Consider the following 16,209-nt stretch of genomic DNA (forward strand, 5'->3'; position numbering starts at 1 on the left):
GGGGATGGGGCTGTTCCAGGGGAGGGCTCAAAGAAAGGAGTGAAGACATCTCAACATCATTCACCCAATGGCACTGAACCTCTCCAGCCCACAGCCCCACACATGGGGGGACACACTGTGGGGGTCTCACAGCTGGGGTGGGTGTGTGATCCTGGCTCGACCCCAATGCTGGGGCTCGCTGTCCCCAAGGCCACACGGGACCAGGGATGGAGAGGAGCTCACCCAAACCCAGAAGCTCTCTCCCTGCATGGCTCCGGTGTCCAGGTGGGATGAGGGTCAGGCAGAGGTGTGAAAAGGGCAGCACTTGTGCAGAGCTGGAGGCTGCTGTGCCACACAGAAGGTGGGAGAGTCCCGGTCCTGGCTTCGGCTGGTGCAGAAATAGATGCCACCAACTGGGTTTCTGTTAGCCAGGAGTGATGAAACAAGATTATTCTCTTTATAAACACACCGAGCTCTGTGAGAAATGTCTTTGCTGGGACAGCAGCACCAAGGAACATCCCCTCACTGCTGTGTCCTGGCCCTCAGCTATAGCAGGAGGCTGCTCTTGTCTCTCCTTGCTCATGTGTGCACTGGCTCTCTCTGAGCTCTGCCTGTGGAAGCACCGAGATGCAGATTCCCACTCTGGGGGCTGTGGGGCAGCCAGAATACCTGGGCCAGCCAGAATGCTCAGCCATCAAGGACCTGTCCTCAGCTCAGGCCACTCGACTCCCTCCAGGTGTGGTTGCACCTTACTGGGAGTGAGCTTCACCCTGCACCCCATGGGGAGGTGAGGGGTAGTCTTGTTCCACCCCTTCACGTGATGCACTTGTCTTTTCAGCCCCCTGAGAGGTCAGGCTGTGATGTCTTTGGTGTCTGATCATACAGCTGCAGAAATGCTGCTCCCAGCTCCTGTGTCTCTCCCTGGCAGCTCCCACTTGGAGGTAAATCACAGCCAACAACCCCACTGGGGTCAGGACAGGCTCTGCCCATCTTCTGCCTGCTGCTGCCTCCTCATCACATGTCCATCCATGACACAGAGGTGTGGGGTCCTGGAGCAAAGAGACTGTGAGAGCAGAGGAGCAGGGAGCCCTCCTGTCAGGGGCTGCCTCAAATCACTGCTGCTGCCTGCTCTTCCATGGTGGCCATGAGCATCCTGCCCTCTGGCCTCTGACCTGAGGGTCTGGGAATGTGCGGAACTCCTGAAGTGTCTAATGCCTGTGCCACCGGCTAAAAGCCTGAGGAAAGCAGAAATCAATGCATATTTAAAAAACAAACAAAAAACTAAAACTTTCAGAGCAAACCCCAAGTCTGATTCAACAGACCTAAAATCCCAGATCCGAAACCTGGCTGAGCTGTGCTGTGAGCCCCAGGAGGGCCGAGGCCACCGCGGCCACCAGTCCAGCCCAGCTCTGTGCTGGACACGCACTGTGCCTCGCCAAAAGGTGACATCCCTTTGGCTGCCCACCTTCCCCACCTGCAGCTTGGACCCCCAAGAGCAGCGGGGCCAAGGGCAGGAGCTCGCCGGGGCAGAGCTGTGCCAAATAAAGCAGCTTTTGGTGGGAGTGTGTGGCCGAACCCCGGCGGCGTGGGCTGCCCCGGCCCCGGCTCTCAGCTGTCGCGCTCGGGCCGATAAAGCCCCGCTCTGCCTGCCCTTATTTAGTCAGGAGCCTCTGCTGACTGCAGCGATTTCAGGACGTCATTTGCACCACACACCCGCGTTCCCCAAGGAGCCGCTCGCTGCTGCCCGGCCATGCAGCCTGGAAATGCTGAGCACAGGGAGACGGCGGCGGCGCTGCCGGGAATGCGGCTGGGCAGGGCAGGGTTGGAAAGCGATACGGGAGCTGTGGAGCACTCTTGTAATTTGAAGGGAGAGCTAAGATGTGCCCCAAAGCCATGGGTACAGACAGAAAACCAGCTTAGGCTTCGAAACCAGGCAGCAGCTCACTGTGAACGATGCCCATGTGTCGCTGCCGGGGAAGCCGATGTGACTCCTGACACCAGCAGCCCTGCGGTGCTTCCACACGGCCCAGGCTCACCATGATGAGCAAACCCTACTTGATCAGGGCTTGGTGCCCCACACTTCAGAATGCAGTCTAGAAATTCTTACAGATATCTACAGATGTTACATTAAAACAAAAATAAATCCAAAATGTATTCATCTCTAGTTGAACTCTCCAGGCAAAAACCCCTCAGGGGCTTCAGAGCCAGCACCCGACGACAAAAGGGTGAAGCACAGCAGCCATTATTGCCTCTACTATCTTGCTTTCCTATTGATCCTGTGACATCTGGCAGATGTATCTGAGGTGTTATTGCCAGGACATGCATCCGTCAGAGGATCTCAGAGCTTGGCCAGGCCCGTGCCTTGCAGGACACATGGCCAAGTCCCTCCATTGACTTCAGTCCAAGTCACTGGGAAGCACAACCACATGCAGAGGCAGACCACGTCAGATGCTCTTGCAGTGGGACAGAGGTGGGATTTGCAGCATTTACACTCATTTTATCTCCCAAAAGCACCTGTCAGAAGGAAAACCCCAGTATGAGCTGCCCAGCTACTGAGCACACAGTTTTGAAAAAATCAAAGATTCCCCCTGCAGCCAAGTCCTGCCCTTACTCTAGCTTTATTTTATTTTCTTTTGTTCTGAAGAGGTGAAAGCTGACCATTTTCACGCTCCTTCTCCCTATATCCAGTGGGACCATCCTCCCCATGGGATAAGCAAGCACACACTACTCCCCAGGCACCCTGTTTGGCACTAACCCACGTGCCCATAGAACTCCCATTACACACCTCGGGATGGCTTTGAACTGCCTCACTCGCAGTTTGGTGGTGGCTGCCCCCTCCTCACTGTCCTCCAGCCAGTTTATCACCTTGGCTATGATCCCAGGCCCTCACTGCTTTTCCCATCCACCCCAACATTTTTTCAATGATCTCCCAGTCAGGGTGGAGAGTGGAGAAACACAGCAGGTACCTTCACCCAGTGCCTCAGGAACAGCTGTGTTCCAGTTCTGATGGGAATCCCTTGGGATCACAGCAGGACAAGCCCTGGAGCATCAGCAGAGCTAATGAACACCAAACATGTGCTAACACCAAGGTCCATTTGTGTCACCCCTGGGCAGGGGTAAAGCTGTGTCTGCTGCCTGCCACAGAGGCTGCACTCCAAGATGACTCTTCCCTAGAGTGACAGCAGCCTGGGCGAGGATTCCTACCTCAGCTTTCATCAGCTCCATCCCAGTACCTGATCCCCAGCGCTGCCAATAGACATGCCCAAGGTTTGTATCTGAGCAGCACCAAGGGGCCTTGCCCAGGGTGGAGCTGGTTGGTCTGAGGGGGCTGCTCAGGACAGCAGGACACTGAGCCAGATGATTTTCACATTTTGAAATAATGAAAAACAGAATGGAAAAAAAAAAATTGCCATTCCCTCAGCTGACAGTGAGATGATGTCCTCAGCTTCTTGCACAATGGGGAAAGCAGCGGGATCGCCGAGCCAGGAGGATTCAGGAGGGAGCTGAGGAGGCCAGGGCAGCGCTGCTGGGGCAGGGCAGGCAGTAGCTGGCACCAGCTGGCAGGTGGGACAGGAGCTGTGAAGCAGCCTGGCACCTCAGACACCCTTGGAGTGGAAATGGGACAGGGAGGGTTTGGTGACCACATTGACCATCATCCCCGGCTGGCGCTGCTCTCCCGCCTGGCAGCCCCAGGCAGGGCAGCCCCAGGCAGGGCAGCCCCAGGCAGGGCAGCCCCAGGCAGGGCAGCCCCAGGCAGGGCTCCCGTCTCTGCTGCCCACAGAGCACCCCCAGAGCTCGGCACGTGCCTGGCATTTCTGCGGTGCAACTGCCCTAGGCAGCTTCCAGCGCCTGGGCTTGTTTTCCTCAGGATTTCTATCCCAAAAGAGCCTTTTATGGTGCAAAAGGGAGAAATCTGGTCTTCTCCTGACATTTCACCCCCAGACAACAGAAGGCTGGATGTTACAGCACTTCAGCTCTTTATTGCAAGGGGCTCCCTTGAGTGTTAGAAGCAAATGAAACTCAAACATTCATATACAATGGCACAGGTATGCAGGGGTACCTGGGAACCTGCACAGCCTGCTGCGTCCTTCCAACTAATTCCTAGTTACAATCTTACATACAGATATGCCACATCTTCCCCCAGAAAGGGATTAGTGCAGCCTCAAAGGCATTTTTGTGGGTAAAGTACACACTGCAAACCGAGGAGAAACATGAATGCTCCATCTAGGAAACCCCACCTCGCAGTTACGAGCTCGGGCGATGCTAATGATAGTGCAGCCCTTCTATAAACTGCAATAATGCATTTTCACAATCTGTCTGCAATTACTCTGTCCTGGATGTGGAAACTCAGGAAGGGTTCAAGGCCAAAGCGAAAGTCAGTGGCAGAGCTGGAGATAACCTAAGGACCCTCTTGGGGCAAAATTGTCTGTATTTACTCTCAACCCCAAAACTGAGCTGAAGGGAGGAGGGAGGAGAGCACAAGTCGAATTTACAAAAGACATCAAGTAGAGAGTGGCTCTGCTCAGAGCAACATACACCAGGAATAAACACTGATGGAAACACTGAGTTATAGTTTAGAGGATGGAGGAGCCTGAATGCTCTCTCAGTGGGTCCAGCTCAGCTGCAAACAGTGCCCCAGGAACGGGACTGGGGTTCCACAGTGCCAGGGAGCACAGCAACCCCTTCCCTGCCCCAGCAGCCACACCACTGCAGGGTCTGATAGCCCAGGGCTCCCTGGAGGAAACCGGCTCTCACGTCTTATTTCCTCCAGCTCCAAGGTTTCCTTAATAGGAAATTATTCCCCGGCACTGGGGAGGGATGCAGTCCCCCACCAGGGCAGCGGGCGCATTCCAGCTCCTGATGGAAAACACTGCAGAGCTGCTTTTGATCCAAAGTGTAAATAGTGTATAATAAAAAGAGGTTTGTGTAAACCAGCCAAGCTCTCGGGGAGCAGCGTTTGCAGCTCCAGCCTCCTTATTCACACCGCAGCCACACGCTCTTCCCGGGCACAGCGAAGCTGGTTGGGCTGAGCCTGCCCTGCCAGGAGGATCCAGCGGGCCCCACGCTGCCCCAGACTGTTATTTTTATCCCAGCTGGCCCTGCACGGAGCTTCACTTGCAATCCTGATGGGTTTTCTCCACCACTCTCTGAGGCAACTGTGTTTTGCTAAAAAATCTCAGTCACGCTCCCCACAAAATTTCAGAGCAGAAACAGCAGCTGGGAGAGTAAAGCTGGGATTTTTTGAGGGGAGAGACAGGGTTTGGGAATAGGTGTCCTCCTTGCTTATTTCCCCTCTCTGCTTGATAATGAAGTCACTGATAATTAAACAGGAATTTAAAGGAGTGAGACAGGACAGATGTGGAGTCGCAGCCACCACCCAGCAGCTGAGGAAAGCCTATGTGGGGAAGTTTTGAGGGAGAGGCCAGGTGAAACCTCAAAATGTGTTACAACCACATTTCCCCAAGGAAAAGGAGAGGAAGGGAGGCTCCAACCCTGCCTCCCAGATCTCTGTCTTTGCCAGGTCGGCTCTGAGACTTGCAGGAATCCTGCAGGAGGAGGAGCATGCTGCCAACACAGCTCGGACATAGGCAGGGATGCAAGCTGGGGAGGGATAACTTCCCCTGCCCTCCCCAGGCAGACCCTGGAGCCTCTCTTATTTCCTCCCTCCTCTGTCCCAGGAGGGGTGTTGGAGTAATGACACTGTGCTGCTAAAATTAAGTGACAACCCTAATGCATCCCACAAGCTCCCCACAGAGCCACACCAGGGGCTGAGCCGTGCTCTGCTGCAGCCCCAGTTTGTCTGGGACACGTCTCACTGGCTGCTCGTGAGCCTGTTGGATTTACCACCATCAAGCTCCACTATTTGTCATGCTGCCCCATCAGTGCCCAGCAGCTCCAGCAGCCTGGCACAGCACCAGGGTGCTCCCCATCCCACCAGCTCACACTCCCCATCCTGCTGAGCGCCAGGGCTGGTGCCAGTCCCTGCTGTCCAGCAGCATCCCCACAGACCAGAGCTGCAGGGGGACAAGAGAGGGGGCGAGAAAGAGGACAGGTCCTGACCACGTGAGATGGGGACCACCACCACCACCACAGGGACCTGCACGTTGGAGCTCCGAGCACCCACCTGGACGCTGCAATCTCCGACTTCTGCCGGGCGATGGCCGCGGCCCTCTGAGCCCCCTCCACGCTCCTGTCCACCTTCTGCCGGATCTTGGCGCTCTTGAGGGGTATCACACGCTTCTTCATGCCCTTGATGAGGACATTGTGGTGGTACTTGCCCTCCTCCTTCTTGCCGTCGGGCAGGGTGGTGCAGCCGTAGCCGTGCCGCAGGTTGTCCAGCCACTCGCCCTCGTACTTCAGCCCGCTGGAGCGCTCGCTGACGCCGAAGCCGGCACGCTTGTCGTTCTTCCACTCGCCCATGTAGGTTTCCGTGGTGGTGGCGTCGATGTCGGAGTCGAAGGGGGTGTACTCCTCGCCCTCGGCGCCCTCGCCCAGGCTGACGGTGGAGGTGGCGTCGCTGGCGGCCGAGCTGATCCCGCTCTCGCTCTTGAGGAAGCTGACGCGGCTCTTCTGGCTGGCCAGGGACGACTTGGACTCGGACTTCTTCAGCTTGCCCAGCAGGGAGCCCCTGCGGAAGAGCCCCCCTTTCTTGGGCTTGCCGGCCTCGGCGTCCGCGTAGAGGCTGAGGGCGAAGCCGCCGCGGGTGATGGTGGGCGAGAGGGGCAGGCTCTCGGGGTGGGCGGCGGGGGAGTCCTGCTGGGGCAGGGTGCCGTTGCTGTGCTCGCTGCGCAGCGAGGACAGCGAGGTGCGCAGGGGGGAGCGCACCACCGAGGCCATGCCGTAGGGCACGCTCTGCCGCACGCCGTAGCCGTGCCGCATGCCGTTGGTGAACTGGCCCTGGTAGGTGCCTGCGGGAGAGAAGAGGGACGGGGTGAACGAGCAGCTGGGCCCCAGGAGAGCCAGCGAAGGAAGGAAGGTGGGCTGCGGGGTGGCACCGACCTAGGGGAGATGTACCCGCCATCCCTCAAAGGGGAGCCCCAGTTCCACCAGTGCTCACCCACACGCAAAAGCATCAGCCTCCAGGGAGCAAAGAGCAGAGGACAAACCCAAGAGACTCTGCTGGCAGGTGACAGCTCATTGGAAAGGGGCTGGGGCATCAGGCAACACTGGTGTAAACCCAAAGCCACTTCCTGTATGGGATTTGCACCCAGAGCAGGGAGCAGGAGGCAGCCTGCACGTGATTTTGGGAGAGCAGGCACTCCCAGGGTCCTGGGGAGGCTCAGGCAGGGCCAGGTTGAGATGAGAGGGTGTGACCCCTCTTCAAGGCATTCATCTGCCCCCTCAGACACCGTTACTGAGCCCAGGGATAACCCTGCTCCCCAAGGAGCAAATCCAGTTCCTTCTTTGGCGATTGTGAGAGTGCATATTTTACACTCTCCCAGGCCACTTCTGCAGCATAATCTCTCCTCCCAAGCTTCAGGTTTCGTTGAAATCCTCTTTGGACCCGCCTGTGGAGTGTTAACTTACAGTGCTGAGGGCCAGGAAAGACAAGAAGTGTCCAAGCAGGCAGCAGCTGCTGCCCTGAGTGAGCCGCCCCCCACCAGCCCCTGCCGACCCCACGGCACGCAGGATTTTGGGCTCCCTGCAAACAGTTGGTCTCTCCTACAAAAAAAAGTAGGGGTTCAGGTAGTGAAGAGGGCAGCCAACCATGGGGAGCCATCTGCCAGAGCAAGGGGCCATTGCCTGGTTTCTTGGCAGAGCCTGAAGCTCTGTTAAGGAAAAATAAGGTGGGCGGTGTGGGTTTGGGCATGATCCAGGAGCCAAGAACCATCACTGGAGATGCCCAGGCACCTCAGCATGTTCCTCACCGTGGTCCTAAATCCCTCTCCATAAAATGGTGATGAGTCTCCCTAGTGAAAAATGAAGTTATAGAGACCCCCATGGTGCCCCCACATCACTCCCCACTGAGAGCTCATGAGGTCAGGGCTCCACCTTGCCTGCCCAGCCAGCCAGCAGGGCTGACACACGATCGGGGTGACATTGGAGACCTTCTCCTGGGATGGGAACAACTTCACACGTATCAGGCTGCAGCTGATAGTGCTGCCATGTTAATTCCCTGGAAAAGGAACTCTGGAAAAGTCTTGCAGGTTTAGGGGGGCTCAGCTGCTCCCTAGGAGCCATGTTGGAGCAGCCACTGCACTCCAGAAAGTCCCTGCCCCACTCTGTTCCCCTGGAAGCATTGGAGCCACATGGATGGGAAAAGCCACATGGCACAGTGGGTCTTCATGGAGCAGAGATTGGGTTGGCACTTCTTAGACCAACACAGAATTTGACACCAGCTCTGCAGGCTGGTCTCTGCTGCCTGATTTCAGCCCATTCAGCACAAGCAACGTTGTGTCTGTGACACGTGGTGTGACCAAACCTGCCAACCCCGCCTGGCTGAAGGGAGGGCACTGACACACGGCGAGCAGGCACTGCCAGGCCCCTGTCATGCTGCAATTCCCTGTCTGGCTGAGGCTTTGTGCCAGGGCAGGGCCATAAACCACCCCTGGAGCAGAGCCAGAGGCCGCTGGGAGCGGCTGGAGGCGCCGGGGGCCGTGTGTCAGGGCACGCAGGGTCTGAGAGGAGCCAAGCCCTGTCTCACCAACACGTCCCAGTGCAGCCAGTTCAAGAGACAATGGGGCTGTGCAAAGCCTCTCTGCAGCAGGGCTGCACGTCCCTGAGCCACTCCCACCCCCCAGTACCAAAACAGCCTGGGCAAGGGGGGACAGGCAGGACACACAGCTGGCAGCCAGGCAGCCACGGGCTCACACGTGCCTGAGGTTCTGCAAAAAATCATTAAAAAGCAGTGGATGTGAAACAAATAAATCTCTTATTTAGGATGAAAATGGGACAGAGACCACTTCCCTGACTCCCCAGCCCTAAGCCTTTATTGCCTGCATTTTTACTTGTCATAATGACAAAAACCTCTGCGACCCCCAGGGATGCAGTTCATCACCTCTGCCCACCCCCGACCAAAGCAGGGGATGCTGCCCAGGTAACTTCATAGCAAGGAGAGGATTCAATTGTGGGATTGATGGAAATGGCAACCTTGTAGCTTTCACCTCCAGACACACTGATGGGGTGGGAGAACCCTCTGCTTCGCCCTGGCAGCAGGATGGGATGGTGCAGAGCTGCAGCAGAGGTGCAAGTTTCAGCTCCTGGTGCCAAATGCCAAATGGCAGAGAGAGCCCACCACCAGCAGTGCCACACCTCCCTTTCCCAGCCTGCCTCAAGGCTCTCATGTAATTAGTGATGAATGTAAATAACACAAACAACCAGGTAATAATGCAAACAGCTCAAATCAAATCCCTGCCCTACAGCCCTCTGCTGTCACCCAGATATTGCAAGGACAGATGCATTAGAACTCAGTGTTAAAAGAATGTTAAAAGAATGCACAGCATCACGTGCAAGATGGGTCAGCAAAAACTGAGCACTGCTTTTTGGTGCCAACTGTACTAATTGATGGATTCTGCTGGAAAAGAAAGGCAGAAAAAAACCACTAGAGGGTAAAAAAAAATCACCATATTAATTCATGGGTCCCATTCAGCCAGGCAGGAGCTTCTCTACAGAGGCAGCAGACACAAGCCAGCACCATCTTGGCTCTCCAGAGCCCTTTCCTCCTTTCCCAGCTGCAGTCCCATGGATGCTGTTCCTTCTGTCCCAGCCCAGGTCACTTCCCACTGTATTTTCCCTGCCACAGGCACTCAGGGATTTGTGCTGCTCCATATCACCCATTTCATCTCCCCAGTAAAGCACACTTCTGCATTTCTCTTCCCCTTTTCTGTGGTCTTGTGATCACTGACTGGTCTAATTGTTTCCTCATGGTTAATTGCCACCACTGTTTTCCCTGGTGCCCTAGAGAACAAATTGCAGCATCAAAAATAAGTTGGTTTTAGGCCGCTTTGATTGCAAGTGAGTTTTTTGACCCATACAGATATATATAAGCAGTTGTACAGCAAAGACAAGCTTTGGGCTGAATCCTGGGTGTGCAGCATGATTTAGCATCAGCAGCGAGATTGCTTTCTGCAGTAACACTTCACTGGGTTTTGACTCAGAGTCAAACACAAAAAAGTATCCAAAAAATGAGGCCTTCCTTACAGCATGGACAAAACTCACAAGTGGAAACCAAATAACTAGGTGTTTACTCATAGCTTATGTTGCAAAACAATGAATTCCTTAATTCTGTGCCTTTCACAGCCCCAGTCACCATCCACTTTAGCTCGAGCATCCTGCCCCTGTGAAGGGCTCTGACCTCTTCTCTGGTGACAGCAGCAGACACAAGTATATCCAACTTGAATATCCAAAGATCACAGTGTCACTGCCTCTGCCCAGCCACACCAGGAGCTCTGAACCTCCTGGCTGATTACAATCATTGTTACAGAAGGCTCCTTGAAACCATCAGTCTCTCACAGCTTTCACAAAAATGAGCTTTTTGTAGCAGAGAGAAAGAGTGCATGACCCACACAGTGCCTGGGCTAAACTGTACCATGACTCTGCTTCTTACTAGACACCAAAAATCATATGGAATTTCAAAAAGCTTTACTCCAGATATGGGCTTTATTTAGCCACCAATCTTGGCCAGACACAAGACTCAAGCACAGACAACCCTATAAGTATATTTTAAGTGTATTTTTAAGTATAAATTTTTTATACATGTCTCTCTCTATATATTATATATAAAAAGTTAAAGTCTATTTTAAAACATTAGAATCAGCTACATTTCCCTGAAATCCGCAGGCAGCCCAACCCTGACCTAAAGTTTCTGCTGGCCTGGCAAGAGTTGCATATTCCCAGAGCCCTCTTCCTCATGTGGCTGGCTTCCAAGGGGCTTGGGAATGGTGTCCCCTAGTCGAGGGACAGCACATTTCCAGAGCCTTTCCAGATGTTTATCTTGGCAACCTCAAATTCAAATATTAACAGGTCCCATTAGCAGCCTGGCCACAGTTGGATCTTGCAGGTGGTTACTGGTGTGCAGGTGAGGAGACAAAACACAAAAAGGTCCTGCAGGTCAGTAAGACCATCACACCCCTGTCCTACAGAGGTGCTGCTGGACGGTGATCCCCACCCTGGCTTGGGATGCAGCTTCCTACATGTCCCTGTGCCATCAGAGGAGCTCACGTGTTGAGTGAACAGCTCGGACCAGCCAGGATGGGAAGGCCCAACACAAGGAGTGGTTGCTGGGCACCAGGACACAGCTCTCGTGAGCCCCTGGGGAGAGCCCAGCTCAGCACTGCCCAGGGTGGCTTTGGCAGGGCACATCTTCACGGATCAGGACCTCACTGCCAACCTCGGGTGGCACCAGGGATCATGCAGCTGGCACGTTCTGGGTGTGGGACAACACCCCGGGGAGCTGTGCTGACAGAAGCAGTATATTATATATCCTTGCAGGAGAAAACATTGACTCATCTTTCCTGCTCTCCTCTCCCGAGCTTCCAGTCCAAGATCTAATCAAATTCATATCCTTCATCAAGTTCTGCCTCTCAAAATTCTTCCCCATTAACTGGAACTCCAGGAGCCTTTCACCCTGAGAGGAACCTGCATTTTAGGAAGCAGTGAGGAAGTGGCTGTGCCAATTCACAGGAGATCTTGACATCTCCAGAATGAAAGTCCCAACGGCAGCCGTTGCTGACAGTGACCTGATCACTGCTCCTCATTCATCAGAGCACACCTCACATGTCACCTACCCTTCTTATGGCCTCGTGGGAAGGTTCTGTGCACTGAACTCTCACTATGGCCCTGCATCCTGCACTTGTTAAACCCTTCCATGGCCACAGGACAGAGAAGGGAGAAAATTTAAGGAGTTGGAGGGATGTTTCAGTTCGTGTCTGTACCTACAACCGCCAAGGGTGCAAATAAAATGGGTCAACTTCAAGACTGCATTCCCAGTTTTAAAATTAGTCACAAACCCACGCAACTCATTGAGAAATATTTATGTAAAAGCATAACCCTGACAGCCAGTTTTGAATTAGTCCATTTTTCTAATGCCTATAATTGTGATGCTTTTCATTCTGAAGATTTATACTATTACAGCCATTTTTCTTTATAAACTAACTCCAACGCCTGTTGTAGATAAATATAGATGCAATTCTGATCCGTATTTTGAAGGGTATTTCTTTCAAATCACCCTCTCTATTTAGCCATCCTAAATGTGGCAGCCTGGAACATCACAGTGCTGAAGAGCTACAGAATTACTTGCACAGAAATTCTTGCCATGTTTCTAACCCCCAAAGTTGCCACTAATGCGAGAACACAATTAGACCGAGCATTTACAGCACACAACAAATATCTGACTATGTGGTGCGTTTCTGTAGTAGCAGGGGTTGAAAGCTTACAAGTAATCAAAGGGATTTATTTTAGGGAAAGGCTATATTCTAAACAGCTTAGACTCAATCAAAACGGTTTGGCAAAGGAGATGTCCAGGCAGCCCGTCAGAGGCAGGCAGGCGGCGTTTAAGGCACAGGTAAAGAGCGCTACAGTGCCGTGGGTGGCTTATATCGGCTTATATCTGACATGAGAACATTCCCAGCTCGCTGCCTGGGGAGCAAGGGAACAGCTCGCTGTGGTTGTGCACCACCCAGGAGCTTCTGGTTTGCTTCAGGAATACCCAGTCCCTGGGGAACCAGGAGCCACAGACTACACAAGTCAAGTTGGTTGGTGTTAAATATCGATAGGGACACTCGAGAGCAGGTCCCGAGGGAGGGATGGTGGTCAGTGCTCCTGCTGCTCCTCCCTGGTGTCTGCGGACAGCGAGCCACGCACGCTGTGCCCAGCTGGGAAAATCAGGGCACACACAGTTGTGCCCCGAGCTCTGCTCCTTCACTGAAGCACCCCCATGGCTCATGGTAGACCACTGTGCCCATCTCACTAGTGGGGACAGGACTAGGTCACCAGCAGGGACAACACGCAACCTCTGCTGGGTGTCCTGCTGTTCAGCCCCCTCCCAGCCCCTCTGGAGCCACCCTCACCTCCGTCAGCGTAGGTCTCCGTGCCGTAGCCATCCTGCAGGCCGTTGTTCCAGGTGCCCTCGTACTTGGCTCCGCTGCTCATGCTCTGCCTCGCGCCGTACCGTCCCTTAAAGCCATGGGTCCACTCGCCTCTGTAAACCCACCGTCCTTTGGTCTCGATTCCCAGGCCGTGCCTCTTGCCTTGGGACCAGTAGCCTTCGTAGGTGTTGCCGCTGGGCCACGTGTATATGCCCACCACTTCGAAGCCGTAGTTCCAGGAGCCCGAGTACTCGCCCTGGCCCTTGGGGCCGGTGCAGATGCCATGCCCGTGGGCTTTGCCCCCCTCCCAGCCCCCGCAGTAGGCACCTCCATCATCGAAATCGAACCTGCCGCCACTCATGGTGCCCTCCGGTGCCCCTCAGCCGGGCAGCGTTCCCAGGGGCAGCGCTCCGGGGCTGCCGCATCCCCGGGGGGAGCGGGCTGGGCACCGGGAGCGGCCGCTCCTGCTTCGCCTGGCCCGGCCGAGGGGCTGGGGCACGGGAGGAAGGAGAAATTGGGAGAGAAGGAGGGGAGAAGGGCGGGCCGAGCTCCAGCCCCCCCGTCGGGGCAGCCGCTCCGCGCCGGTACCTGCCCGGCGGGCACGGGCATGGGCCGCCCGGGGAGCCACCCCCGCGGCGGCGAAGGGAAGGGGGTCCCGAACCCCGCGAGGAAGGAAAGGGGGTCCCGAGCCCACGGCGGAGGAAGGGAAGGGGGTCCCGAGCCGGCCGCTCTCCCCGCCCGGCCTCTGCCGCCCGCCCCGTCCCGCTCCGCTCTCCTCCCCCGCCGGGAGAAAGGTCAGCGCTGCCCTAACAAGGCCATCGGATCCCAGGAGCTGCTCCCAAAAATAACCCCCCGGAGCCCGGCCCCCGCCTCGGGGCCCTTTTATGAAGGAGGGAGAGAGACACATCCCACCCCCCCCCGCCGTCCCCCGCCTCGGGCAGGGATCCAGGCGGAGAAGAGGCTGGGAAAGTAAATGTCTGCTTAAAATAGAGCCTGGGAAGGGGCCGCCTCGCTCCCCCCCAGGAGCACCGGGAGCCCCGCGGGATGCGGGGATGGAGCACCGGGGGACAGGTCACTCACACGGTAGAGGTGGAAGGAGGAGGAAGAGCACAGCCCTCACCCAGAGTGCAGTGCACAGCTCACGCTGCCCCTCTGCTTCCTTCAGAGTGACTTTCCAAAGCTGCTTTAGGGTAACGAAAGGAATTCACAAGCAGTCATTCACCTTTCTCTCCCAAAAAACAACACACTTCCCAAAATCTTCTGTTTAACAGCTGGCAGCATAAATTAGCCTCACTATGTGTGGAAAAGAAAGGTGAGACCGTGCCTTTGGAACAGTTGCAGAGAGACAGGGCAGTGACAGCCCACGTTGTAACAATTCACATCATCAAATGGTAGAGGACAAGGAATGAAAGACCAGGTAACAGGCTAATCCAAGCCCTCTTTCTTCCAGCACCCCTGTCCCATTCCTAAAGACACTCACAGCAAGACCATGGGGAGATGACCTTCCCCTTACTGAGCACCACGCTGGGAAGCTGCAGGAGCTGTGGGGTGCTATCAGCAGGCTGTGCCATTCCATGCCATGCCCTGCCCTTCCAGGGGAGCTCCCAAAACCCACACAAAGCTCTGGGGCAAAGCTGCCACAGGCAGTGGTGAGTTCCAGACTCACACAACACCATTTTACCACCTGGACAACCTCACTGCCATTTCTAGGAGGAAGATGTATAGAGAAACCACACAATATATATAACTGCAAGAAAAGCTAAGTGTGTATAGACAGCACATAAACACAGAACACCTGCAGACACAGGTGAGAAGGACCAAGTGCCCCCTACAAAGCTAATTACAAAAGGCTTCACTTCTATTCAGCCACAGGCAGGAAGGGGCACTTTGGTAAGAGACTCCAACACTACTCAGAAGTGCTGCTTGGCAGAACCAGCCCTCAAAAGCTTTCTTAATTAAAAAAAGAAAAAGTCAGACTTTGAAATTGGCTCAAGCTCGATATTTTTTTCCGTAAATCCAAGCTTTTAGACTACTCAGGCATGTTTTCAAAGTTCTTGCTGCATGATCAAGGGCTGGAAACTCCTATTTTCTCAAAGCAAAACCAGAGGTTTTAGTTCTGTGGTTTCTGGGAAGACCAAAACATCTTGAAACACCTTGTAGTAACAGAAGGGAAAGTGTTAAGGCAGCAGTTGCAGCTACCCATGGTGTTCCAGCACTTACGAGCCCAGAGATGTCGTAACTGTCCCAAGAGGATGCCAAGTTCAGGACCACGTAATTATTTACTTAGCAACTTTTTCTAATTACATAGCACAGTTGTGAACGGATTGCACACTTCAGTGTTTAAACACTTCATTTAATGTTTGTTTAAACATCAATAGCTTATGCAGATGTTGGCATTTAAAGAGCTTTTTTTTGACCACCAACAAATCCAAACCTCAGAAAGCCCTAACAGTGTGTGTGCACAAGGGCACCGCACAGAGCTGGTCTTGTTTCTTCCTTTTGGCAGAAAAATTCACGTTCTCCCCTGAAGGCTGAGCCCGTGTCAGCAGCCAACCCACACGGCCAGGACTGACCTCTAGTGGCCCAGCACTGCTCCTCTCCCTCCACAGTCACCACCAGTTCGTGTCTTTCTACTCTGTTTTTGCATTACCTCCTGGATTTCAAGCCCCTTTAACGCAGTACTGGGCAGTGGACAGTGCAATCCTAAACCCTGCAGGCCTGTGACTAACAAAGAAATGGTAAAAAGCAGCTCGGTCTTGAAAGGCATTCTCAGCCCCACAATGGTGCCGTGGTTGGAATTTGCATTTGGGAACAGTAAAGAGAATAACTGTTTGAGAAATAAGGTCACTTTGCAGACAATAGTTACCAAAAGAGTTACCAAATAACTGCCTTGAATCCAGAACACCGTGGCAGAAATGTAGCTATGGAAGAGCAGGGACACGGAAAGGAGATGTGGGACCCAGGTACATTCTGCAAGGGGTAGATGACACTTCAGAACTGGCAAAACAGGTAAATTTATGAGGCCACTTGTTCTAAGATACCACAGAAACAACAAAAAAAACCACAAGAGCAACACCAAAGGATTTCACAGGGAAATGTTTGTGCCTGTTTCTTTTCCAGACCTCAGAGGTCAGAAAAGTTCAGGTACTGCAAACAGTGAAGACAAACCAAACATAACTCTTCTCTCCCTCAAGAAATTATATTA

The 16,209-nt window shown here is 54.2% G+C and overlaps 1 protein-coding gene across 2 annotated transcripts in view; it reads right to left on the reverse strand.

Moving 5' to 3' along the window:
- JPH2 (junctophilin 2) overlaps positions 1-13,447 on the reverse strand; it is a 30,311-nt gene extending 16,864 nt beyond the window's left edge. For both annotated transcript variants that reach the window (XM_027745903.2, XM_039383070.1), the window contains exons 1-2: positions 12,987-13,447; positions 6,104-6,887 (exon numbers count right to left, since the gene is read on the reverse strand). In XM_027745903.2, the coding sequence (XP_027601704.1) occupies positions 6,104-6,887; positions 12,987-13,365 (1,163 nt within the window). In that variant the 5' untranslated portion in view covers positions 13,366-13,447. The remainder of the gene's footprint in view (positions 1-6,103; positions 6,888-12,986) is intronic.
- Between the last annotated feature and the right edge of the window lie 2,762 nt (positions 13,448-16,209).

Source organism: Pipra filicauda, unplaced genomic scaffold, assembly GCF_003945595.2.
Source record: "Pipra filicauda isolate LSUMZ 115617 unplaced genomic scaffold, ASM394559v2 scaffold299_size895176_pilon, whole genome shotgun sequence".
Classification (NCBI taxonomy): domain Eukaryota; kingdom Metazoa; phylum Chordata; class Aves; order Passeriformes; family Pipridae; genus Pipra; species Pipra filicauda.